This window comes from Aptenodytes patagonicus, chromosome 1, assembly GCF_965638725.1.
Source record: "Aptenodytes patagonicus chromosome 1, bAptPat1.pri.cur, whole genome shotgun sequence".
Classification (NCBI taxonomy): domain Eukaryota; kingdom Metazoa; phylum Chordata; class Aves; order Sphenisciformes; family Spheniscidae; genus Aptenodytes; species Aptenodytes patagonicus.
The window spans coordinates 30,435,696-30,462,095 of NC_134949.1; the positions used below are offsets into that span (position 1 = coordinate 30,435,696).

Here is a 26,400-nt window from a genome sequence, read left to right on the forward strand (position 1 = left end):
GTGGGTTGGTATCTTACAAAGATTTCTACAGGTCTGTCCTCTTTCTCCCTTGTACCTATTAATATTTAATTATTTTTTTTTTTTTTAGCTTTCAGATATCAATAGCAAAAATATATTTTATTTATCCCTCTCAACTAAGTCATTTTTTGGTAGCTCAGTTTTACATACTCATCAACAGCAATAGTATAAGCAGATATGATTTATGTAGCGGGAAGAATGTCTACGAAAGGAATGTTTGGCACAGTCACGTCCTCCAAATGTTTTGGCCTTGTGGTAGTTTCCATAATAAAAGTCTTTTCTCAGATTTATATTACTCTTCATTGTCAGGTGATCAAAAGTTGTGGCTTTAAAAGGTTCTAGATGTATTAATAATACTTCTTTTTACAAATCATTCATTTAATCTGACTTTGTGCAATGCTGTGTAATTTGCTGTCATTAATGAGACATTTCTGATAAATTGCTCTTTAAATACTGACCATTCTTGAATTGCAAGAGAATAACATTTTACTTCAGGGTAATGTTCCAAGTATTTTTTAAGGAGTTGACATTTCAGCAAGCCCATTTGCATTGGTCTGACTGCCCGGACTGTCCTGTTCAGCAGTTGTACGGGAGCTGCTGCATGTGAATTTGCCGCAAAATAACTACATTTGTGGATAAGTAAAATGAGGTAGATGTGGTAGGAATGATTTACTAAAAAAAGGCACAAGTGTAGTCTAGCAAGAAAATGCTTTTGAAAAGTTTGGTTTTGTATTTTATGGGGAAACAGAGCCTGTTTTTAATCACATCTTTCATATGCCCTCAAATCAACAAATACAGATATGTTATTCCCAGGTGTGAGGGTGTGTTAGAAATTAGTTGTATTTCATGATGTAGCTCAGTTCTTCTCACGAATACCCGTATTCAGTGAAACATGTACCTACCTATCTACTGTTTAAAGATTCTTTCTCAAATATCTTCTACTTACTGTGGTTGGAGTAAGGGCGCTAGCTTATATAGATCTTTGATCTGATCTTGTGTAGATAGATGCTTTTTTAAAGCAGACAAACCAACCCAAGCAAGAGGAACCTGTGGTATCGATTAGGTCTCTCATATGCATTAACAAATAACCCTCTTACTGTTTGTATTGTAAAAATTGAAAAGTAACAGGAGAGATAATTGTTTTTAATTGCAATGATGAAAGCACTGCAAGGGGTGACCTGTCTTGTAGCTGATGGAGCTTCAACAGTTGGTTACATTCAGAAATGAATGCAGTGTTAGAATAGGGGCATGTGCACCAGCCGTGGCATATTTGTGACAGATTTAGGTAGTGATGAGATATATTCAACACTAGTGGTGTTCTGGTAGGTTTACAGATCATCTTATCGAGAACACGTTGCAGTCGCAGTGGCTACTGGGAAAAGGCATCCCAGGGTCGGCAAAAAAAAATACAGGCTTGCCATTTGTAAACCCCCAAATGGTGATGAATACATAGGAGCCCAGGTGTTGTTGGAGGGAGGGGTTTTTTTTAAATGCTTTTGTTTCCCTTCACTTTTACCAATTCCTTCTGCTCTCTTCAAGTTTAATTTCCATCTTTGGCGAAAGATACAGTAAATCTGCTTCTATCCATGCTGTTACCTCAGTCAGTGACTAGGATAATAATCAAGACTGTAATTCAGCTTAAAGGATCTGTAGGTCTGTGCACTGATAATGCTGTGCTGCAAAATGTTTATCTGTGGTGGCAGACTAAGTTCACTATTACCGAGAGCTCCAGCTTCTGGTGTATGTTGTTTCTTTAGTTGTAAATACCTGCTGATAGATTCCAGCGTGCTCTCTGTCTTTTAAAGTTATATTGTCGTCCTTCGGCTCCTGTGGTACCTCATGAAAAAGAATTTAAAACTACTGTTTCCTAAGTAACTTGTTACTCTTTTCTGGAAATGTGTAATGCCACCTTTCAGTTAAAATACAGGTGCAAATACCTAAAATAATGTAGGGTGTGTTCATAAAAATTGGGCTCCACAGCATGAAGCTGGTGTTTGAAAATGTTTTTCTTCTCCTTCCCCCATGTTGTCAGCGCTAGGAGACATGAAGATAAGCTTTGATACAGTATCATAATATTGTTTCATTTGATTTATTTTTGTTAGTGTTAATCCTTTGATCTTTATCTGAAATTGGCCAAAATCTTATAGTACTCAGTCTTCCTTTTCTCTCCCCCTTTGCTCATTGCTACTTATTTTACAGTTAGAAATTTGGGTATGGTTTTTGTAAGTGCATAGCAGAGTTAAAATACAGGGGCTGACTTACTGTGGAACAGCTTGTACTGCTAAGTCATGTTGGCACATTTATCATTCAGTTATTCTCTGATTAAGAATATACTTTTAAGGCTTTATTATCTTTACTTCAGTAACATATGACATGTTGTACCACATTTCTCTGCATTTCACCACTAAGTGTGAGGGTAACATTTTGTGTCTGATCTTGGTTTTGTGAAGTCAACGAGCCTTTAGCTGTAAATGAAGTCAGTTGAGAGTCAAGTTCTTAATGAAAGTCCATTAACGGTGTTCTGGAATGTGATACACTTGAGCTGGTGAATTGTATGGCAGTATTCTCTTATTGTCTCTTGTTATTTGCTTTAGGAATCACCATAACCTATATTTAAGTAGAGGGCATTTATAAAGATGTCTGAAAGGGAAGCTATACCGAGAACTATGACTATTTGATGACATAGCTTTACCACAAGAATATGCCATGTGGCATAAATCTGGCTGGTTCTTTTTTTGATAGTGTGTTTATAAATCATAGAACAAGCAATCTGTCTAGACTGGTAACATGTGACTGGTAACATTTTCCTGCTAATACTGAGGAAATAGGGTCACTTATGAAAATAGAACAGTTTGTGGCCGTGTTTCTTTCAAATTCATGCGTTAAGCCTGCTGATTTGGAACACATTGTTACTTCGCTAATACACGGGAAGTTACAGTACAAAAATCCCTTGTTGACCTTCTTAAATTAATCTCTCCAGCAGTAGCTATTTCCTTATTTTCAGTGGGAAGACAGCGCAGTTTAAATGTGTACAGCATGTTTAAGTGGCGAGATTGGTGCTCATAAAAAATTAATTGTAGTCTAAACTAGAATCATACCATCTCAAGACAAAGGAAAGGTATTTCTGCTATGGCGTACTGCTGTGTGTATTTGCCGTATATATGTATGTGCAACTGACTGCTGAGAAAACTGCTGTGCAATAAGATACCAGCCCTAGATTTAACCCTCCGGAGTTTTTACTGCTGTTTGAAGGCAAGCTTTCAGATCTTGGGAATTCTGTCTTCATTTTGTTTTGGGAAGGCTGTTTACTTTCCTTGACCATTTTCTAACCTTTTTGCCTCTATATAAATCCTTTGAAATGGTATATAACTGCACGTGCTCTCAGTACTGAGATATAACATTGCCAGTTTTTTCTCATAATCTTACAAGACTAACTGCTTGCATTTGCCCCCTCGTAATGTTCAAAGATAACGATTTTAATCTGAGCTGTAACTGGTGCTGTGATAAATTTCAAGCAAAAAAATGTATCAAAGCACTGAACAAGGATTAAGATTTATTTATTTTTATGTTGTTTTCAGTTTGCTTTTTTCATCACCACTGGGTCCTATGCTTCAAACAAAATTTCAAATTGAAATGAGGAAATTAGATCTGCATAACCATTACGTGTCTGTTGCAATCAGTGCATTTCTTTGTGGCATGACAAAAGTCCTTGGCTTTTAATTGTGTTGTGAATCATAATCTCATGGTCTGTGAGTATAAGCAGAGCTTGAAAATTTCATATCGTAGTGGATAGTGAGTAGGAAGCTTTCAAAAGATGTGCCTTTGTTTCTGCAGATTGTAAGCTTCAAGAAATATAGAATACGCTCCCAGTTAAATTCAGTATTTGCCAGTTCATAGGTAAACTATGAAGATAGCTTATCCACAGCAAGACAGTTTCGTGTTGAATGGTATTTTTCTTTGAACCAACATGTCTAGTGGTTGCTTTAAAGACAGAAAAAAATGCAGTGAAATGTGGTGTGTACGTATGTATTACTTTTAAATAGTTCTACAGACTGAAGGTAAGGTGGTGAAATTCAGAATCACCTTGTATTGGCCAAATTTGTATTGATGTGTACCAACGCACTGCAGGCTTCAGTGCACAGAAGCTGTATTGTTACTGCTGGAACAGAGACTTTTTTCTTTTTATTCAGTTTTGCATGGTGCCCAACATAATGGGGTCCTAAAGCTTTAGCTGCTTTGGTAATATAAATAATAATTCTTGCTCAATGTACAACAACTTTGTGTGAGACCTATAAACAAAGCTCTGCACTTATTTTACTGTACTTTCCAATATTACAAATGAGCTAAATCTAAATGAAAGGGCAGAATTATTTTGAAAACCATTTTTAAATCAATAGCAAAATACCAACTTGTTTCTCTGTAAAAATGTACTCACATAAACAGTCTTTAAAACTCAGTTTTAAAGTTTCCATGGAGACCTAAGCTGCAGAAGTTGGCTGTATCATAAAACATGAATGTTTCTGAGAAAATAGGATTTTCATGCATTTTGAGGTATTTGAGTTCAACTCTACTATTCTTAGGTTCTGCCTTTTATGCTGTCTGATAAAAAAGCTGCATAGCTGAGGATTGCACAAATGTTTTCAAAAAATCACAATGAAATGTCTAGGTGTTTGTAGGTTCAGCCTGGATAGCTGGCACATAAAAAAATAAAGTGTTCTCCAGACATAGCTCTTAGGAAATGTGTTCTTGAGTGCAGCAGCATCCTGGGCTGTGTCAACAAGAACACAGCCAGTTGCTTAAGGGAAGCAATCATCCCCTTCTGCTCAGCGTTGGTTAGACCATGCCAGTTTTGGGTCCTCCAGTACAAGATGGATATTAATGAACTGAAGTGAGTTCAGCAGAAGGCCTCACGTTGGTTGCGGGCAGGAGCTCCTGCCCTGGGAGGTCAGGCTGAGGCAGCGGGGCTTGTTCAGGCTGGAGAAGAAGCCATTTCGAGGGTAGCTAAGTCACCTGCCCGTACCTACAAGAAGATCAATAACATCAGTGGTGCATGGCGGGATAATGAGAGACAAGGGATATAAACTGAAAAAAGAGAAGGTCCATCTGGATACAGGGAAAAAATTGAGGCCAGTCAGACACTGGAATGGGTTTTCCAGAGTGGCTGTGTGATCTCCGTAACTGAAGGTTTTCAAGACCCGACTGGCTAAAGCTCTGAGCAAGATAATCTGACCTTATAGCTTTGAGCAGGACGTTGGACTTAGACGCCTTCTGAGGTCCCTTTCAATGTGAATGACTCTGATTCTGTGAATCATCGATCCAAATTCTCTACAAGGCAAATGCTTGTGCAATAAAGATTTAATTAGTCTCTATTGAGTTGGATCTTATCCAACATATTCCTAGTGATTTTCCAGCTGCATTTTGAAAAGCTGTGGATGGTACAGAGCAGTGGTAAACCATGTTTAGCCTCTGGGACAAGCAGAAGAGGCAGATACAGCTGAGAAAAACCTAGTTGCACTTTGGAAATTTTGTTTCTGATTTGAGCATTACAGGGCATCCAGACTCAAATGTCTGGCCAGCTGGGGCTGGGGGTGAGAGGGTGAAGAGAAGTATATATAACACTTCTGACTTCTTTGTTTTTCCCATCTTCCACATCTCTCACTGCAGAAATATGATTGTTACATTTCCTATGAGGCTGTATCTTGGAGAAAATTATCCAAAGCATGGAAAGTTTGGTTTTTCATAAACTTCCCATGCATGAATTGCCAAGTTTGCTCAGAGATTATCCATAACGCACCTACTATCAAATAGGAATGTTTCAAAAAGTAATTTCTCTTTCAGTGGGGTCTTATGCCCTCTTCTATTCTGAAATAAGAATTCTCTTCATCTCCCTACTAGTGGTATTAGTACTTATATCAGCTGCAGCATTTAACACCCCACAGTAGATTACAAAACAGAATTCCAAAAATGAAATTTGCCCTGCTGGAACTTCCAAGACTTTTACAAGACTGCTAAAATCAGTGTACTCTAGTGAGAGATTTTGATGGAGTTAAGTAAGAAAAATGTCCCTTAGGATCATCTTTATGTCTATGAAAAAGAATATTTGTTGAATACAAGCGTGGCAATGTTGACATTTGTTTAGCAAGAATCAATACCAACATACTACACATCTAATTTCAGTTCTAGGATAAATGGATTTTATTGCTTGTGTTTCTGTGTGTACTAGGATATACAATATCGTTCTTCCGAATGACACTCAGTCTTCTATTTTGTATTGAGTTTTTAGTAATTTTGTTAGATGATTAAGTAAATCACCACCCTTCACTAGACTCTCCCTTTCTTTTATTGATATGGCTGAGACTTTTAGAAAGAAATTATTTAATTCTTTTGAAAGCGAGTGGCTGTGTGGTGCTTAGCTGCTGATTGGGGTTAAAGCACGACAATCTTGAGGAAGGTTGCATCTGGAAATAAGATCAAAATGAGGTCTACTTTGCTGTAGTGTTGTTCAACATACCTGTCATATTTGTTTTCTTACAGTGAAAGATTTTTTTTAAGGCTGAATAGAAATGGTTTGCCAAAATGTCCAGAAAAGCCTGAAAGACACTGTTCTCTCTTTGTGGTGAGTTCTTCCTATTCTCAATCTTTGTTGTGCTGCATATTGAAAATAGAAGTTGGATTAATTTATTATGCTGTGGTTGACTCAGAACTGCTCCCTAAGCTTTTACATTGTTATGAATATCAACTCTAGAGGCTGGTTACAGTGTATTGCTGAACTCCTAAGTTGAATATTTTCTGGCAATATGTGGACACTCATCTAAACTTCCATGTGGGCATATGTACCAGTCTTTCTCCCTGCAACAAGGACCAGTTAGTTTTCCTCCTTGTGCATTTTACACCCAAAAGATTGTTTGTGCAACACTCTCTGTACTTTCAGAATATTACGAATTGCACAAATGCATCGCTGCTGTTCAAGGCACACAGCGAGTCTCTTGTGTCCTCCCACTGATTTTCCTGCATTACAGCATATTCTAGCCCATGATATTTTAGGACAGTCGTTTTGAGTGCATGACTGCCAATTTAAAGTGTTAAAGGGATAATTTGTTAGTGCTGTATAAATGAACTCACTGTTCATTTATCACTTTCACTGACAGTGAAAGCAATGTGTAAAGATCTCTTTAAATGTCAAATTTTAATCAGGAGTTGGAAATAATGAGGTTCTGATCTTGTGCAGGATTTGGGCAGCAGTGAACTCAGGAAGGACATCTATATCACTGTGCACATTATCCGAATAGGTAGGTATAATCATCTGTGCGTAGAAATCTTACATTTGTTAGACATATGACAGTAAATAAAAGAAAACTGCTTGGGGTCAGCTTTGGGATTTGTTAGATCACCTAGACCTTTGAATAAATTTTTGGAAAAGAAAATGCCTGATTTTTGATGGAAAAATTGCTTTGGATTTCTCAGCATTGTTTTGTGTTATTTTTCAAGGGCACTGCGAACTGAGTTTAGATGTAGGATATTTTGTTACTATCACAAACCAAAATGAAACTGTCAAATACGAACTGTCTTAAAATGATAGAGGTGTCATTGGGGAGTCCATTCTTGTTTCAGAGAGAGTAATTTCAAGCATCCTTTGTTCATAGAAAAACTTGCCTGGAAATTTAATGTACCTAATTAGTATATAATATCTGATGTATATCTGAAATTGTTCAGATGAATTTTGTCGTCTCCTGACCCCTTTAAAAAAGGGGAGAGGGAAGGAAGTGGAGGAAGTCTCATAATAATTTTAATCCATGATGCTATAGACAGATATCAAGTCCTCTAGAACAAAGCGGAAGAGAAGTGTGTGTTTGTGTTAGGTATTTATTTTAAGAAGTTATCCTCTGGGCTGTACTGATGTGAAATAATAATCTTCGGGTCTGCTTCTGACCTCTTAGATATATTGTTTTCTTTGTAAACTGTCTCTGTAGTTTCATCAGTGCAGTACTAAATATAGCTTTTCTTCCTATTTTTGAAAGGTATTTTGGTTTGAAATACAGTCACTCTAACTTGTGCTGAGTTCAGAAACAACTTGTTACAAAGTAAACACTGTTTTTAGTGTTTTTTCCTCAGCTTTGAGGAATAATTTTTCCTTGCATTTTCATGCTGTTTTAGTGTTTCATCAGAATATCAAAATACTGTGTTTTGTTTTTATTGGCAAGGATTGGGAAAAAGTATGGTAAACTCTGATGTAATGCAAGTATATTCAGTAAGAATAAATGCTTTAAAAAAGAATAAGGAGTAGAATTTTTCCTATTGTATAGTTTTCAAATATATTCTCAATCAGGTTTATAAATGAACCACTGAAATATTAAAAAGTTAAAATAGGATTTATATGCTGCATGGTGTGAAAATGAACAATTACTCTTCTAGCTGCTGTGATGCATAGGAATATTTGGAGGAGGCATTGCCCTGCAGCAACTGCAACCAGAGGCTTTTCTTGTCAGAAACTCAGACTTGGTGGGAAAGATACATAGCTGCCAGTGCACAATTGAATAAAATGGTTAGAAAGAGGGCAGTTTCAAATGCCAGGAACACAGCGAGAAGTTTGATCAATTGTATTTCAATCAAATAGAAAAGGCTAGGAAAAATATTTTGTTTCAGATCTGTTTTCCTTGGCTGCCTTCTTTCTTTCCTTATCATAAATTGTTCTTCTGCCCTTTGTCATCTTTCCTCCCCGTGTTTCATCTCTACTTGATTTTTCTGTAGCTGGTCGATTATCCCCTTGTTAGCCAGTTGCCTATTTGGAAGCAGCATTTGATTACTAAATTGTAATGGCTCAATCACAACACCTCTCGTATAAATCACGGGTAGGAACAACCACAGTAAAATAATTCTTATTGGACAGAAAATGTTGAACACTCTGTCATGTCTGAACTCTAAATTTAATTTGGCGGTGTCATGAGTGTGCTATCACTGGGTGTCAGAAAGTGTTGTTTGTTGAGTAGAGGTCATGAGAGGATGAGCAGCACCTCTGGTCTGAGACCTTTCAAGATCACCACATATTTAGTGGACTGCCTGTACCATGTGTTATCCTCACGTAGTATAATGATGGACCAGATTCGCAATGAGTACACTTGGCATCGTCTGCTCAGACCTGTCACCATACTGAGCTGGATTGCTCTCTGCCTCCCTTCTGTGATTTTAAGAGAGACAGTTCCTTGGATTATGCATCAAATATGTATTTTGTTTGGCAGGACGAATGGGAGCTGGAGAAAAGAAAAATGCCTGCAGTGTACAATACAGACGGCCCTTTGGCTGTGCAGTCCTCAGTATTGCAGATTTGCTGGCAGGAGATTCAAAGGACGACCTCGTCTTAAAAGTATACATGTAAGGCATGCTTTTTTCTTAATTTTTAGAAGTATCTTAGAGTCAGTTTGCATCAGAAGCAGTGGTGTTAAATGCAGTGCGAGTAAATAGCTGTAGCTCCTTTCTGTTCCAAAAAAGTGTAGTAGCTAATTTCTTTTTTTTTTAATCACAGTTTGGAAATTTTGGGTAGTTCTACAGATGTGTTTATAAAGTGGGATAATATTAAAGGTTATATCTTTATATATATGTTTCAGCATTTTTCATATCCTTGTAAGAGCTTCTGGAGCTCTCTCTTTATGGCAACGTGAAGTGTTTAGGACTTGTTTAAACGTCTTGTGCTGCCTAGGCAGCTAGTGGAAGTACTTTATAACTACAGAAAAAAGCAGGCAGAGTATCTTTTTGTGAAATGAAGCAATTATATAATGGGAATAACAGAAGTGTAAAAGGCAGTTAGTGCTGGAAAATGAAAACTCAAAAATAGATTTCAAAATGAATGGTTGATTAAACAGTGGATTTTGGCTGATAGTAATAGAAATAAAGTTCAATTTTCTAGTTGTAGCAACACAGTGCATGTAACTTCCTGCTGATCTTGGACATTATAGTAAAAACTGTTTTGTGGAGTGGTCTATTCTAAGTACATAAACCTGGGACACATATTGTCATGCACATGAGGAAGTTCTGCCCCTCCCAGAGTTAGCACTCAAATCTTGAAGGCATGGAAGTCTTTCAGGCAGCCTTTCTCCTCTCCTCTGTACCCCTCTGTGCTAAATTACAGCTGCTGGAATCAGTGCTGCAGAAAAGGAATTTAGTGTGACAGTGGACATGTGGGCTGGCTCTTATTTAGACTCCCAGGATGTTAAAGTCAAATAAGTGTTCGCTGTTGGTTAACAAATTGTTAGATTTGTCTGCCTATTACATTCTTTTTTTTTTTAATCTTGCCTGTTTGTTTTAAAATAACAAAAACAATGGAAGAAGAAACGTTGCTCAAAACCAGATTTGATGCTAAGACTAACTCCAGTCTAAACCAGGAAAAGTGATCATTAGAACATGGTCAGTTTTTCCTTATGGAAAAGCAGCTATTTTCTAAAGGTATACTGAAATGTAATTTGCTCTTTTGCTGACTACCTCCTGAAGATCACGTCCTGTTTTAAATAACTTCGAAGTGTACAGCACAGATTTTTCTGTCTGCTAAGACTGGCTCTGAGTCCTGTGTCTCCTCTTGAGTGTCGCAAGATAGATTTCTGTGTGGTTTAGCGCTGAAGGATAGATCTATACAGATGATGAACTTGGTCACGGCTGAGTTCCTGAGCATAATTGTCATATCTTTCTCCCACCCTTTGCCACACGACGCAGATATTTCCATGGTGCCTTTCTCAAATGGTAAGAGCACTCTCACCCTTTCAATCAAGACAGGCAATTTCATGGGGCTTTATTAGCTCCTATGGGATTATTAGTTTCATGAACAAAAGAGGATTTGTTTAGAGATATGCGGTGAAGCCGGTCTAAAAAACTTGTGTTCGTGTTTCAGAGTTAAGAAAGTTATCATTTTCTAGGTGCAACACAGAGAGTGACTGGTATCAGATCCATGAAAATATCATTAAAAAGCTGAATGCACGTTACAACTTGACAGGCTCCAATGCAGGTGAGTAAGTCGCCACATTTCTGTTTGCATTCTTAGGGTTTTCTTAGTTTGCAAATGAAGTGGCTCTATTTTAGAAGGACTAATGTCTATGAAAGAAATCTTTTTTTACTTAGAGGAAAATACTTGTATTAGGAGAAAATGTATGATATTGCCATTCATGTGCACATTTAGAAAAAAAAGTCATTGGATTTTCTTCAAGGAGCTACGTAATTTTATTCTGTGCTGAGGAGCTACAGTTTGCTGTGGAGTTCTGTTCACATGTGGGGCTGATGAAATTATTGATCCATGTTGCTTGACATTTCTGCTTCACATTTTCATCAGGAATATAAAAGTTGCCATTGACATTGTATATTAACTAAACTTCAGAAAAAAATGAAATGGGAGCTTCCAGTGCGCCCTGCATTCCTACTGGCCAGTTGAGCAAGATGCAGAGTTGATATTTAAGAATGTACCAATAGTCCTCCATAGTCAGCTATATGTCACCGCAAGTGTCATCAAAATAAATTTGGGTGTGAGACTTAAGAAATGGGAGACAACTGACCTTTGTTTTTGTGAGGTGGTGGTTTGACCCATGGGAGATGTTGGATTTGCATTTTTTTTGTTGGCTTTTTTTTAATACCAACTTGTTAACTTTTTCTGAATGCTGTCATCCAGGGATGCAGTCAAACTTGAAAAGAAACCTGAAATGGAAGCTTATGAGTCTATTGTCCTTGTATTCAAATATTGTTTTGTCCCTGTGAAACGTTAATTAGTTGAAATATGTCTATAGAAAAATCTCATATTAACTCATTTTCCAGGTTGTACTGTAATTGTAGTCCCTTTCATGTAGTAGACTTCATACTCCTTTAACTTGATTTCAAACATAATGATTATCTTGAAAATGTACGTTCAACAGTCTTTAGTGGCTAACCAAACAGCACATAAAACTTATGTTACTTATCAAGGCTGAAGTTATACATTTAACCATTTCTAATACTATTATTTTCTCGTTTAGAGTCTAGCCACATATATACATATATTTAAGGTTTAGAATATCATGCATCTTATCGGACAATAAATATAAAAATCATGTAGTGAAAATACAAGAGCACATCACTGAGTGAGTATAATGTTGGGCTTCTTAAATATGTTAACCATATTCGTGAAGAACAGCCTACTTTTGGTCATTCTGACTGTCCATGCAGTATCTGCTTACTCTGTGATATATCGCTTATCCGATTCCATTCTCATGAAATAAGAGTTCACAATTAAATACCCAGTTGTCCTAGGAGACATTGGATACATTTGAATACTCTTAATTATGTGCATATTCAACATGAAAGACATGTGGGACATGAATTTTTTTCCAGGTCACAGGGGCTGGAAACTAAAGCTAGCAAATTGAAGATCAGTTACATTTTGAAAAGTGTTGTCAGGGTGAGGGAGGCAGAAAGAAGAGCAGCACAGAATTCCAGTAGTGCATGTGAAGGTTGAGAGGGAAAGAGGAAGTGAGCAGTAATGCCACTTTGAGTACTGAGCAACTAAAAGATAAACTATGAAAGTTTATTTGCATCATACATGTGAAATTTGTTCCTCCGCGACTGCTTAGCAGCCTGAAAAAGCACTTGCAAGGCTTTAGCAACACGTTCAGATACTTCTGCTGGCACCTCATGGAAAATATTGTTGTTACGCTAGTTTGTATTTTTCCTTTGCTGACTTTTTCTCTAATAGTATCGAATGGCTGGTTCTGAAGCCTCATTAGCCTTGTCTGCCACCTTATAGTTGTCAAAAAAGGAGAAAATCTTGCATTACGGGAGACATGGGTCTTTTCTCTCTCTTAGGAACCATTGTAGGTATGAGCCAAATATAGGAAATTTTGAATTTGTGGTTTATATCGTACTTGCCCTTTTCAAATCATGTTAAAAATACTTAAGAAAGGAAACACAGTAAACAAGCAACAGAAAAGATGCTTCAGACTATTGTCTGTCGTCTAGGTTTGTTCCCTCTTCAGATTCTGTCCTGTACAGTTTCTTTCAGCTCAGGAGATTTTCACACAAAGTCTTTAGTTTCCTCAAATCATTATGTCCCACTGCTGAAATAGTTTATCGGATAATTCATAATATTCTTGAGAAAAAAAAATTCATCCAGTTTTCTGGGGAAAACTGAAAAGGAACTCAAAACTTACTTTCAGTGCCCTGCATGTAAAACACATATTGCCAGACCATAGCATTCATATTTAGCATTCAAACCCCCACTCCCCCAAAAAGTACTTCTTCTACTTCAACTCATGACAATTCTTAAGTACAGAATCCTCTTGCATCTTATTCTCAGCTCGTGTCTAAAAAAAGATCACATAAAGGCAAACGACCGTCACTTCTTAATACAGCCCAGAAAGGAGCAGGGGGCAAATGTTCATCCCCTTTCCTCTTCTCAGTGGATGCAGGAATGGAAGGACTCAGTCTCATGGATAACTTAGCATCATTTGCTGGAGTGGGAACTGGAATGTGTTTTCTGCATGAATTTTCAGTATAACAAAGACTAGAGTAGCAAGTAGCGGATCAAATTCCCATTCACCACTAGTCTTTGTAGCTGGTGTCAGATACCAGCGTACCGGAAGACACCTGGTGGCCTGGTGTAGGAGATCAAACCATTAATGCAAAGGCCAAATTGTAGAGCCTTTATTGCAGTTAGTAGCATTGTTATTTTTTACATTGAGTTTGTAGTATTTGTAGAATAAGTACTATTAGATCTAGATGATTTCTTAATTATTGAGCAAACCAGGTTTCAGTAATATCTGGAGTGGAGCTGGCTATAAAACCTATTTTTCCTGTAATATTTTTTCTTAGAATTAGAAGCTAGTTACTTTGGTTTAAACTGCAAAAATCTGTGGAAAAATGAATATTCCTGCATAGAGATCACACCTAATTACATCAGTCTTACAAGGAAAATAACACATTTCTGTTCTGTAGGACCATTCTGTATCTGTAGGACCAGAGATCAGTGAAATGTATACTACAGATATAAACAGTTACTGGCTTATCTCAAACCATATAAAATCATGCTTTATCCCCTTATAGTATATTTTAGATAGCGAAGCCTAGCCAAAGTCATCGCTTTCATGTCAAAGCTTGGGCTTCTGTCAAATGTCAAAATCTCTTTATAGGGTTTGCAGTGTGGGTCATAGTTGCAGATCTTATTCTTTGGGTGTGACTGTGAAACTATGCTCTGGACCTTTCTTGAGACTACAATAAACAAATAGTATTGGATGTTGGCTGCTTTTCTCTTTAACAAAGCAGGCACTAATGCACAAAGTGCCTTGTAAACTGTTATTGATCATATAATAGCTGCTTCATTTGCCCACAGAATTACTGTGCCATGAGTAAACCTGTTGATTTTTAAAATATTTTGAAATGCATTTTAGGAGAAGGGGCAAGAGAACAAGGCCAAATCCGGTTGCCATTGAACATGGTGTTGTACAAAAATAAATAAATAAAAATCAGAGAATGCAACTCCAATTGTACATACTTATGCAGAGTCATGGAATTTTTTTCTTCTGATTTTTAGTATGAATTTAGTGCATGCAACTTTATATTCTTGCCTATGACACTACCTTTTTTGTTTTTCCTCCAGTTCTTTAGACTTTCAAAAGTTGAAATGTAATTTTTTTAACACAGCTATGATGATGGAAGGAATGTCTAGTAATTGGAGCAGTCTTTTATGTCTAGTGTTTGGAGCAGTCCTTTGGGCTCTGAAGGTAGAGGGTTCTTGTGCGCAAAAATTACCCGCTTATGACTGTGAGCAAGTTGCACAGTTAAACAGTGATGGTTCTTACTGTAATCCCTACTTAAATGCCATCAGCATCTTCAAAGTACCTCCTTAGGCACAAGATCTTCCTGTAGGCACCTAAAGCTAAGGTAGCTTTCATTTCCGCCACTTCTTGAAGTTGAGAACAGGTGGGTAGCTGGGCGCACCCAGGACACGTACACCATCAGGATACGGGTGGGCTCGATTTAGCTCCCTGAGCAGTAGGCTGAAAAAAAATGCTGGAGATGATTGCTGTGACTCTCGTGCCCATGCTATTTCAGGGAATATATAAATATTCACTAGGTTTACCATAGAAATTATTTACTCCAGTGTCTGAGACATTCTTCAAAGACAGAAAATGTCTGGGTTCAGGCTCTGATTTGGAAAAGGATTTTCAGTCTGTCTCACATGTCCCAGATGAGCATGCTAATTGCTTGGCTTCTCAGACTTCCCTGCAGCAGCTATTCAACTTTGCATACAATCAGAAAATATTCATTATACCATGGGGAAAGTGAAAGTGGCTCTAAAGCCTGCCAAGAAGCGCATGATTTTCCTAAGTGTGATCTGTATTCATGTCCTCTTAGCAAATCCTATAGAGGAGAGATTTAAACCTTGGTCTCGTGTTACATGTGAATATTCTCCCCAACGAGTTATCTTATAAAAAGTGTATTAAAAAAATGATGAAAACCACTACAACTTCCTCTTTCTTAGCCCTCCTTTGAGAAGAAAGGCTGGATAGCTTAGTTTTAGTCAGGATCCACATCCTGCAAGCTTTGGACTCTTACATGGATTGCACAGAAATAGCAAACATAGTGGGAAGGTCTTTTCTGTGCCATTATCTTGGAATGCTCTGACGAACTAGACAAGAGTGATGTAACCTAATTGCATGTTTACTGAACGCAGTGTGGTGTATTCTGTAGTAGCAATGCCAAACCTACATTGCAACTCCACTGGAAACACTGTTAATTATACATTAACTTTAACTGATGGGAAGGCCTTAAGCTTTAGAGGAAACACATTCAAGATGGTGGGATTTCTCTTCCCACTCTTGGCTTGAGCATGATTTCTTCCCTTTTTTTTTTTTTTTAATATAGTGGCAGTGTTAATTTTTTAGCTGTTGCATAGGCGGTCAAAATATAGCTCTTGAAAAATCTACATAAGTCATATCCTCTTGCATACAGTTTAGGTCATAAAAGGGAAAAAATCAGAAATTACTATATTGTATCTGGTAGTTGGCAGGAACATGAATTTTTAAATATGGTGGAGGCAAGACCTGAACTGGGAGGCTGTTTTTAAGACAAATCCAGGTTGTGGTTTGATTTGTAAAAGATTGTCTTAAGTCTGTCAGCCACAAACTGTTAATTTCTTTCTTTAAAAGAGAAAGATGCAAAAGTAGGTTTTTCAAATGAATAGTTTACTGTCTGTAATAAATTCAAACTTGTTTCCATGTACCTGTGCGAAAATCTGCAGGCACAGCGTCATCCAAAGTGGTCAATAAATGGGCAACTGCATAATGTACTGATTTGAAGCATGGAGGACTCGAAGCCCATATTGTTGGCAGATGTTTGCCAAGAATGCCATCATGAGGAAGGACAAACTGTCATCTTAGGGGGGGAAGTTATTGTCCTGGTTTCAGCTGGGATAGAGTTAATTTTCTTCCTAGTAACTGGTATAACATGCTGTGTTTTGGATTTAGGATGAGAATAATGTTGATAACACACTGATGTGTTAGTTGTTGCTAAGTAGTGCTTACACTAGTCAAGGACTTTTCAGCTTCTCATGCCCTGCCAGCGAGAAGCTGGGAGCGGGCACAGCCAGAACAGCTGACCCAAACTGGCCAAAGGCATTATTCAATACCATATGACATCTTGCTCAGTATATAAACTGGGTGGAGTTGGCTGGAGGGAGGTGACCACTGCTCAGGAACTGGCTGGGCATCGATCGGCGGGTGGTGAGCAATGGCATTGTGCATCACTTATTTTGTATATTATTATTATTATTATTATTCCTTCCTTTTCTGTCCTATTAAAGTGTCTTTATCTCAACCCATGAATTTTACTCTTTTTTTTCCCAGTTTTCTCCCCCATCCCACTGGAGGGGAGGAGAGAGTGAACGGCTGTGTGGTGTTTAGCTGTCTGCCGGGTTAAACCACGACAGTTATTCATCAAATTATACAGTAAGTTAGGTTGGAAGGGTCCTCAGGAGGTTCTGTGGTCCAACACCAGTTCAAAGAGAAACCAACTTCAAAGTGGGATCTAACTTTTTTGAAGTTCAGTGAGGTTGCTCATTCAAAGGCGAATTTCATTACACTGCTATCATTTGAATTCAACCAGAGCAAAGTAAGTTTCATAAAGCAAACATCCTTGGCTTTAGGGAACTGTTGTTACGTTATATGTGGGGTTTTTTCCCCAGCGTACATGTCAGTTGGTACTAAATCTCAGTCTAGCTCAGTGGTCGTGTAACACTTGGTCAGAGAAAGCATGAGGTAGACCAGCCCAATGCATGAACTCATCTGACAAGACGCAAGTTCTGAGACAAGTGTGGCAATGGAGGCAGTTGGATAGAAACAGTGGTATGTGCTTTGGGGCAGTATGTCTTCCCACGCCTATCTACCTGCAGGCAACAGCCTCTTGGCACTCTAATAATATCTTTTCTCTATGGTTACTGTCAAACACTGAGAAATTAAAAAAAGCAGGTGGAAAACCATATACTTTGGCTGTTTCCTCTCCTATTTCGCAAACGTAAGCTTTGGCTTACAAATTCCTTGATTCAGAGGGGGAAGCCTGTTAGAGTCATTATTTACCTTGCAGTGGAGAAACTGCAGAGGCCCCATGAAGTGATATAACGGAGGAGCATCATTTTTCCACACTTTGTACGATGAAAAGCTACAAGAGATCAAATACGGCAGGGAATTGGTAGCTCAGTATAAGTTTACAGAGTGCAGTATTTCTAGGAACAGAGTTGTGGTAGCTTAAGTATTTTCTAGCTACAAGAAGTAGTGTGACTATGTTTGCGTGACACTACCCCAGCAGTTCACAGCGTTACCCCACTCAGAGTTGTTGCAAGGAGAGCTTCTTCCTGTGAATCAGCATGAGAAATGTCAGATGGGAAACAAAATGTGCATTCCCTGCTGGGGGCAGCTATAGGTGTTGGCCACAAAAAGGAGGCGTAGGCTCACAGCGGAGAGATGAGTGGAGCAATGGCTGGTGGAAAATGAGGAAGAATGAGGGCAGGGCAGGAGTGCTAACATACTCGACAGAGAAGATAGAACAGAACAAAGTACGTAACTTTTGGGTAACTCCTGGGCACATGATTAATCACATCAAACTACCCCCTGCATCTGTGCTCAGTTAAGAAGAGATCATCTCTGGTGTTTGTCTGTTCCCAGCAGGGTTCACAGATGTGTCAGTGGTGCTCTGAAATGCATTTTGTATCTACACATCACTAACATTTCAACAGCAAGTGCATTTGTTTAATTACTCTAGTTCTGTGACAATTTATTAATCTGTCAGTTTTAATCTCTGTTACATTTTGTGACAAGGAGATTATGTGTATTCCATTTTGATGTGTTTAAGAATTAGTTGTCACTGAAGGCTGCTATTTGAAATAGATTTAAAATAATAGTAGTGCTCATATGTGCTTCACTAAGTACACAGTGAATTAAGGCATTCCTTTTTGTTCCCAACAAATGCTAAAGATGAAAGATTAAATATTACACATAAATTGTTGTTCAAGATCATTTGGCCCTGAATGACAACTTTGATGTATAAAAAAGCCAGGTTTAGAGCAGGTTTTTAGACAAGGATTTGTGAAACTTTACTTTTTCAAGTACTTTTTACAGGGTGGATGATATTGATACTAGCAATTTAATGTTAAACCCTTTTCCCAAATTCAGGAGTAAACAAATCTTTAAAATTTGTAGCCTAATCTAGCATGCAATATTAATTATGGTAGTTTTGGGAAAAGATATTAATCCTTAAAGGTGGCAGACTTATAGACCAGTCAGATGTAATTTTGTACATTTTTACAGCAGTTCAAGCTTGTGTTGTTGTCTGTGAAAGTTCTGGCTTTACCATAAGGACTTCAAAAATCAAGTTCAAGGTAGATTTTTGGTGTAGTTGGTAAGTGTCCTTCACATAGCATGACTTGTAGACTGTGCTGGAGATGAGGGCTCTAATAAAGTTAGACTCATACTGCGCTCTTGGGTGTTGCTAAAAGACTTGTTTTTAGAGAAGAATGAAAAATGTGCCATTGTGATACTGTCAGGGACATCGTATATCCAGTAGAAGCTGATGACTTGCTGTTCATCTCAGTACTGCGATTATGCATCTGATTGAAATGGCACCCAATTTAAACGCTGACATTCCTAGCTAGAGCTACCTAATGAGAATAGCTGGCTCATATTTCCATCCTGGAGTTGGGTTATGTCTTAGCAGTGAGGTTTTTATAAGCCTTTTCCAAAAATTCGTTCTGCTTGTTATTATTAAATAGTGTTGTTGAGTTCCTTTACTTTATCTACTGAAAGAATAAAAAGTCTTAAGACTACTTCAAATGATAAATTATAGAACATATATGCATGATTTTAGCTCCTTCAAGGGTTATATTTACAAATTCATTGCAAACGTTACCTGGGCTTTTAACGTGGTGGAGATTTGTTTCTTAACGCTTTCTTTAGGTCCTAGTTAAACGTTTACTGTTTCTTTGTTTGAATTAAGACACATAATTGGAATACAAGTAGCTAAATTTCTAATACAATGGTGTGAAAGCTGTTTGCATGGCAGTGATGCACTTCATGAAGGAGAAAATAACAGGTGTTTCCCGGGAACCTTTTGTCTGTTATTTGCACTAGAAGCAATATAAATCACTTATCATTGTAAAATTGTGTATTTTGTGCACTGCCTAATATTCTAGTTAACAAAACAGTATGTAAAAATGTAATTTTAAAATTTTTTGAGCAAGATGATTCGCCTTTGCAATATAACAATGTAGTGTGGAAATGGGTATTGACATGCTGTGTGTATTTTTAATAGAAAACGGCATCAACAGGCATACTAAGGTAAGAATTGGAGAAATTATTGCAGAGATCTTTATTGTCTGTATAAGGAGGTTAGACTAGATGCTTCTAATAGTCACTTAGCCTTCTGGTCCTTTAACCTTCATCCTGTGGTGATTCTGGCAAGAAATACTTGAGGCTCTACCACCTCCCCTGTAAAGAAATTCCAAGCCAGTTTTCTTGTGATAATATAATGCCATTTGCATTTAAGTGTTTATGTTCCACGTGAAGAAGAAAAAAACCCCAGCTTTCCACACTTGAGGGCGTTTGTGCCAAAAGCCTTAGGTACAAGAGCTCATTTAATTCATGAGCTCCGAGAAAGTTGTCAACATTTTGCAAAGGCGGTTTTTCTTGCATTCTTTTTTACTGAGCTAAAAACCAGAATTTAAAGCTGAGGAAAAGAGGAAGAGTTTGGAGTTTCCTTTGATAATTCAAAGTAATCACAATCAAGTCTTTAAGAAGGCCAGTGAGGATTGAATCTACCTCTCCTTTTTTTTCTCTCTGTTCCCAGACTGTAATTTGTGGGATTTACTACATAGATTTTGCTGTGGCCACATTGCACCAGATTTATACATTTTTTTTCCCCAGATCACATTAAATCAATAAATCATTTGTTTGCCAATAACAGTGTGGAAATCTACTGCTTTTATCTTTGCAGTGGTAATTCAGACACTTTAAATACTACCAGAAATGGGAACACCTGTATGCTTTCAGAATACTTTTAACACCCTTAGGCAGCTTTATTTGGACAGATGCCTTATTTTATTACCTTTCTTAAAATCCAAACAGTGCTGAATAGCATTCTGTCCAAGTTTTTTTTCTATCAGCTTCCTGAGCAGCTGCTAGGCATTTTCTTCTTAATATGATCTAGGATTCTCTGCAGCCAGTAGATAGAAGCTGAATGTAAATGCTTTCCTCTCCCCCCAGAAGCTCAAATGCAAATAAGTGGTCTGTAAGCATAATGAACAGTTGCCTTTTGTCATAACTAAATGCAGAAATCAATAATGCATTATAAAAGCTGTTTTAAGGTAAAATGACAGATCTAACAAAAATCTGGAATGCTTAATCAGCAACGTGTCTATTTTCTGTATTCTTTTAATCTGAATGATAAAAATAATCTGTGGTGAACTATGGTACAAGTTAATTGTGAGAAATTTCATGTGCTTGCAAAAGACATAAAAGCAGATGTTTGCAGTACCACACAGAGTTTTGTAGTAATGTTTTCAAAACTGGAGTAAATAAAGAATAATAGCTAACACAAGAGGTTTTAATTACCACTAGGGAGGTAATTGAAATTTTTTCTGAGGGGACAAAGCATAGTGTACTATGTACCTAATTAAAGAAAATGTGCCAGTCCTTCAGAGACTGGATAATCATTTTTGTTGTTATGGTTTAGCCCCTAATGTTCTAGAAATGGAAAATTTATAGTTATGAAGTTTTGGACAGATTCTAGGTCTCGTAGATGGTGTAATGATCATATCAACCACAGTTCGATGCAGTGTATGGTGGCATGTTGCAGTTTTCTATTTTGCTTTGTCTGTGCACAGCTGTTCCAGCAGGAATGCTCTATTTTTTTCTAAAGCTGATTATTTTATTGTCTAGCGCACGAAATAAGATGAGAAAGAACTCATGTTGATATACATCATCAGAGTGGAATAAATTAAAACTAAAAGATATTACCTTTGCTATATGACAGAAAAGGTATTCACATTTCCATAGGAGAAATGTTAATGAATTAACTTTCTATCTCCATATACAAAAAGAATATCTCTGCATTCTTTTGATTGCATTCCTTTTCCTTGAGTGTCTTCTCCATCTCTCCCAGACTGGCTGCTGACCCAATTCTTTGGAAGCCTGCTCCACCTTGACCCTGTCTCATTACTGTCTGGTGATTAAACCTTCCTTTCTAGGAGCAGTAACGTTTCCTCTCCACCCCTTCCTTTCTTCTCCACAGAGATAGCTTTAATCACTTGTAAATTGATTTCAGTGGCTTTCTGGCCATTATGGTATGCAAAATTCTGGTTACATTTTGGTGAGGAAAGCGGTGTCTTCATGTCAGTTCTTCTTCATTCCACTTTGTTTTGCAGCGTGTCTGAGGGACTCCCTCTTCACTTCAGTTGAATGTGCAACCTTCTGAAAATCTGAATTGCTCTGTGACATGTCAGTATGTTTTAAATTATGTTAGTTAACTAATTGATAGTTAGGTAACTTGATTTATAATAAGGATACAAACTTCAGTCCCTTGTAAAATATGAATTATTCCATCTTTTTAAAGTACCCCATGACTTTTATTTCAGATGCATGGTTCCTCAGTCATGATGGGTATCTAGTTTCTTTGGCAAGTGTATTGTATTTTCGTAGACCCATAAATATAGGATTGCTGTGCCTTGTAACTGGCCACAGGCTTTGCGTTTAGCTGACAACACAGTCCTCATTACCTATCTGGCTTTGGCTGGCTGGACTCGTCTTAGCCTGCCTGGAGATTTGTTCTGACTTGTAAAAGCATTTATCTAATGACAAAATAATAAATTATATCTACTTTATTTTAGCTCTTGCTTAGCTTTGTATGATTATGTGGTATAATCCACTTTGGTATATATGTTTTGTATTTAATAGAGAGTTATAACATGTAGTTACTCTCTGTAGGGTTAGGTATCTATAACCCTAGACTAAAATGGAACATAGAAGAGTAAAGACATGTGACCATAACTGGGGCCTTGAAAGTACTGGCATGGGGTGATACTAGGGGCCCCAGACCTATGAACAGCTCACCAGTGGCCAGTTACTGGCCATCAGATAGTGTGACCTTGAGAGCAGAATAAAACCAGTTTTAGGGAAAACAAAGAGAACAAACAATAGATATGTGGCATATATGAAACACATCATATACGATGAATGAAGATGTAATGCGGACTTGCAGACCAGTGAAGAAATAACAAGGTGTAAAGCACATTAACAAACATAAAAATTACTCCAAGAAGAGCCTAGAGAGAGAGGAGGAAGAAACAGGCAACATCCTACTCCTCATGGCAAAGGACTTGGGACGCTGATAACTTGGTCACCATACACCACCTTCCCAGGTTGAAACTGTTGACCTTAAGACCGCAGAGGGGCAGTGGAAGGGTAAGCAAGGGGTAGATACTGGAAAGATTGTGTGTGTGTATATGTCATTTTAACAGTATTTTGTTTGGAGTGTGTTAGTATCATTGTGAATGGACTAGTAATAACTCTGATTAGACTGTTATAACTTTTATTAGGACTAAAAATAATTTCCTGGCTTTTCATATACAGTGTGTTCCTTTTGCCCATCACAAGATCCTGAATATAACAAACCAGTGGGAATTCAGGCAACCTATTCTGTAACTTGGGTGTCACACCTCAGTAACAGTATGTATCTTCTGGTTTTAGGTCCTTAATGCAGGGGGGCCTAGTTTCCTTGCAAAATTAGTGGAGCTTTGAGAGAGCAATCAGAACACGTAACTGGGGATTGCCTTCTTTCCATTGATTATATAAAGTCCTTATGCTCCTAACTTTAGCATTTTTACCAGATTTATCAGATCTTCTGTCTCCCTTCTTGTCAATTCCCTTTCCATTTGGCAGCTGGATCCTCAGTGGCAAGATTGTTAACTTGAACCCTTGGTTTTCGGACCAAGTTCTTCAGACTTCCTTCCCTGTGCATCTTTGCTCTGTTTCCATTCTGGTTTAGTTTCACTCTTTCCTATTGTACTGGACTGTTTACACCGTATAACATTTTTAAGTAACTTTGCTATCTTTAATACAATGTTCTTCATTATTCTGAAGAGTTGGGGGAGGCATACCATTTATATTCCAAAGATATATTTAAACTATAGGTAAAATGACTAAATCGTGTTTTGTGTTCACAGAGAGATTTTCTTGATGCTTTTGGATATAAAAAGATGACTCTTCATTTTCTAACAAAGCAAGCTGTGAAATACAGAACTCTAATACCTTTCTCGCCTTGCATGAGCAAGTACTTCAAATCCTTGACAAGCAGCTTATTTCTCAAGTTAAAACTATTTTGCCATTGATGAGTTTTTTTGACATTTATCTCATCTTTGAGCTAAATAAAATTCTTCAAAGAAATCTGTGAAATTTGTACGCAAAGAAAACTGTAGTACTAATTGGATTTGAGGTCTTCAACTTTTTGTTTAGAAAACACAATAACTTCACTCAACACCAGGCGGTGTACAGTATCTGATTAACGCTGTTGTGGTTGATGTGATCTGGAGCAATGGCAAATGTTTTTTTAGGTTTCCAAGGAAACAGTGCAATAGGGGCATATGGGGGTATGAATATACATATGTATGTATAACAATTTCTTAAAATATAAAAGAAACAAGATTGGAGGTGGGCTAAATATCCATATTTGTAAGTGAGCTATACCCAGCCTAGCTCTTCCCATCCAGCAATGAAAAACTTTTCACCTGCTCTAACAGAGTCTGAATTTTGCCTCTATGACTTCTTACCAACCTCCTGTACCATCAGCTGGCCACAGTGTGGTTTGTTTTCTCATCTACACCAACAATAATTGTCACTACTTCCTGAAAGTTGTTAACTGGATAACCACAGAACAAAATCCCATTACCAAAATAGTTAATGTCCATGGCATTAAATACAGTCCTTAAAATAGAATAGACGTCACTGAATGTTTTTCCTTGCAAAATTTGTTTATGTACTCAGTTGGAGATGTGTAGGTGAGCTGTTTTTCATAAGAGAATGGAAGTCTGGTCAGGGTATCACATTCTCTGGAGTTGCCAAAATAATAAAATGTAAATGTAGGTAAGAGGAAAAAGATAAAAGTTGTCATGCTAATTAGATCTCTGATCTCTTTAGTGCAGTAGCCTGGACTGGCAGTACTTAGTACAGACTTTTCAAGCTCTGATTTAAGAACCATCAAACTTCAAGTAAATTTATTCAGTTAAATAGTAGCATGGCTGTAGGGAAAATTTCTTCCAAAGCCCAAAGGACCGATGTCCTTGTTGTTCAGTCTGTGTGTACATGTTACTTACTTAAGCTTAATCTAAAGTTAATGATGACTCTTCTGAGCTGTCTGTTTATCTCCAGTTGTTCAGTGTATATGAAGAGTTTGCTCTTATCTTCTCCTTGATCTGTATGTTGACACGTGATATGCTGTAGTAATGTTGAAGGTCAGGGAAGATTAATCTTGACAAGCTGTATCATCCTGACACTTGCCTCAGTGATTATATTTGAAATAACAAAAAGACATACCTGTTGTTTTTGTTAATCTCAGCTGTAATGAAGTATACTGTTTGCAATTTATTTGTATACTGCAGATATAGTAGATGAAGTTATTCTTCCTTGGTTCTAGAGGAATAAATATTGGAAAATTATTATATGGCTACCCCTGCATTTTGCATGTCTTCTAGCAAACACAGGAAAAAGCAGGATTGATTAAATCTGATGAATATTAAAAAAAAGTTGTCATTTCAGTCATTATGAAATTACTGTGCCTAAGTAAAAATATTGATTATGCTATATTGGTTTATTAGAGTTTGTTTCTTCAGATTTTGGATTAATAAGTTGTATAATGTTGGATCAGGTTAAGTGATGCATTGTAATGAGACTTCCACGTTTCTCCCATAGATAGGGACCATTATGTTTGCGCCTTTTCTTGCATACCAATGAAAGCAGCTTTGTGTTGAAGACAGTGAAAAATTGAAATGGTAGCAAATATTACTGATTGATATTTTGCTAAATTGATGTTTTTCAAATTCTTTTTCCAGTTAAGGCCTCAGTCCATCCCTACTTAGATAATTTTGATCTGACAGGTCATCGTAGTTCAGTTACACATCAGTAATAATTTGCTAATGCTTTTTCATGGGTAGTTGCTTTCAAGTGTTTATTGATTTCTGGATGTTGGTACCCTTCCAAAATACATAAAAAATTTGAGGTGGGTTGGCTTGGTATTACTGACCTTCCTCTGAATTTTCTGAGTTCTCAGGAATGCATATATACTTGCAAGTATATATAATGTTTAAGAAGTAGTGATGACCATAATCTGTTTGCAAATCTTATTTTTCCTTGTTTTTCTCTTCATTTTCAGGTCTGGCAGTTTCTCTTCAGTTACTTCATGGAGACATAGAACAAATTAGGAGAGAGTATACATCCATGTTTACCCATGGAGTATCCATAACAAGGAAACTAGGTTTTTCCAATATTATAATGCCTGGTAAGTTAAAAAGAAAAGACTCTCAATAAGCAGCAGAAGAAAGAACTAATGAGAAATTACATAGTTTTCAGCTGCTTTCCAAATAAATACTGTATTCTAAAACTCCTTAAACTTTTCCAGAGACTTTTATGTTAGTTTTTTTCAGAGAGTTAGAAGAAAACTGTGTCCCAGCGGCCCCACTGCATTATACGTTGTATAGTTACTATGTCAATGTCAAAAGGGCATACAGCCATAGCAGCCTTTTTTGAGAGAAGGAACCCCACTTTATAGAAGTGAAGATGACTGAATGCAAGACTGCTGAGCTCTGTGCAGAGAAAGAGATAACCAGCAGAAGATTATGTTCTT

The 26,400-nt window shown here is 37.3% G+C and overlaps 1 protein-coding gene across 7 annotated transcripts in view; it reads left to right on the forward strand.

Moving 5' to 3' along the window:
- The window catches only part of DOCK4 (dedicator of cytokinesis 4), a 257,283-nt gene that overhangs the window by 117,331 nt on the left and 113,552 nt on the right, over window positions 1-26,400 (forward strand). For all 7 annotated transcript variants that reach the window (XM_076330793.1, XM_076330824.1, XM_076330803.1 and 4 more), the window contains 5 exons: window positions 6,553-6,634; window positions 7,247-7,307; window positions 9,255-9,387; window positions 10,920-11,008; window positions 25,930-26,055. In XM_076330793.1, coding sequence (XP_076186908.1) covers window positions 6,553-6,634; window positions 7,247-7,307; window positions 9,255-9,387; window positions 10,920-11,008; window positions 25,930-26,055 — 491 coding nt within the window. The remainder of the gene's footprint in view (window positions 1-6,552; window positions 6,635-7,246; window positions 7,308-9,254; window positions 9,388-10,919; window positions 11,009-25,929; window positions 26,056-26,400) is intronic.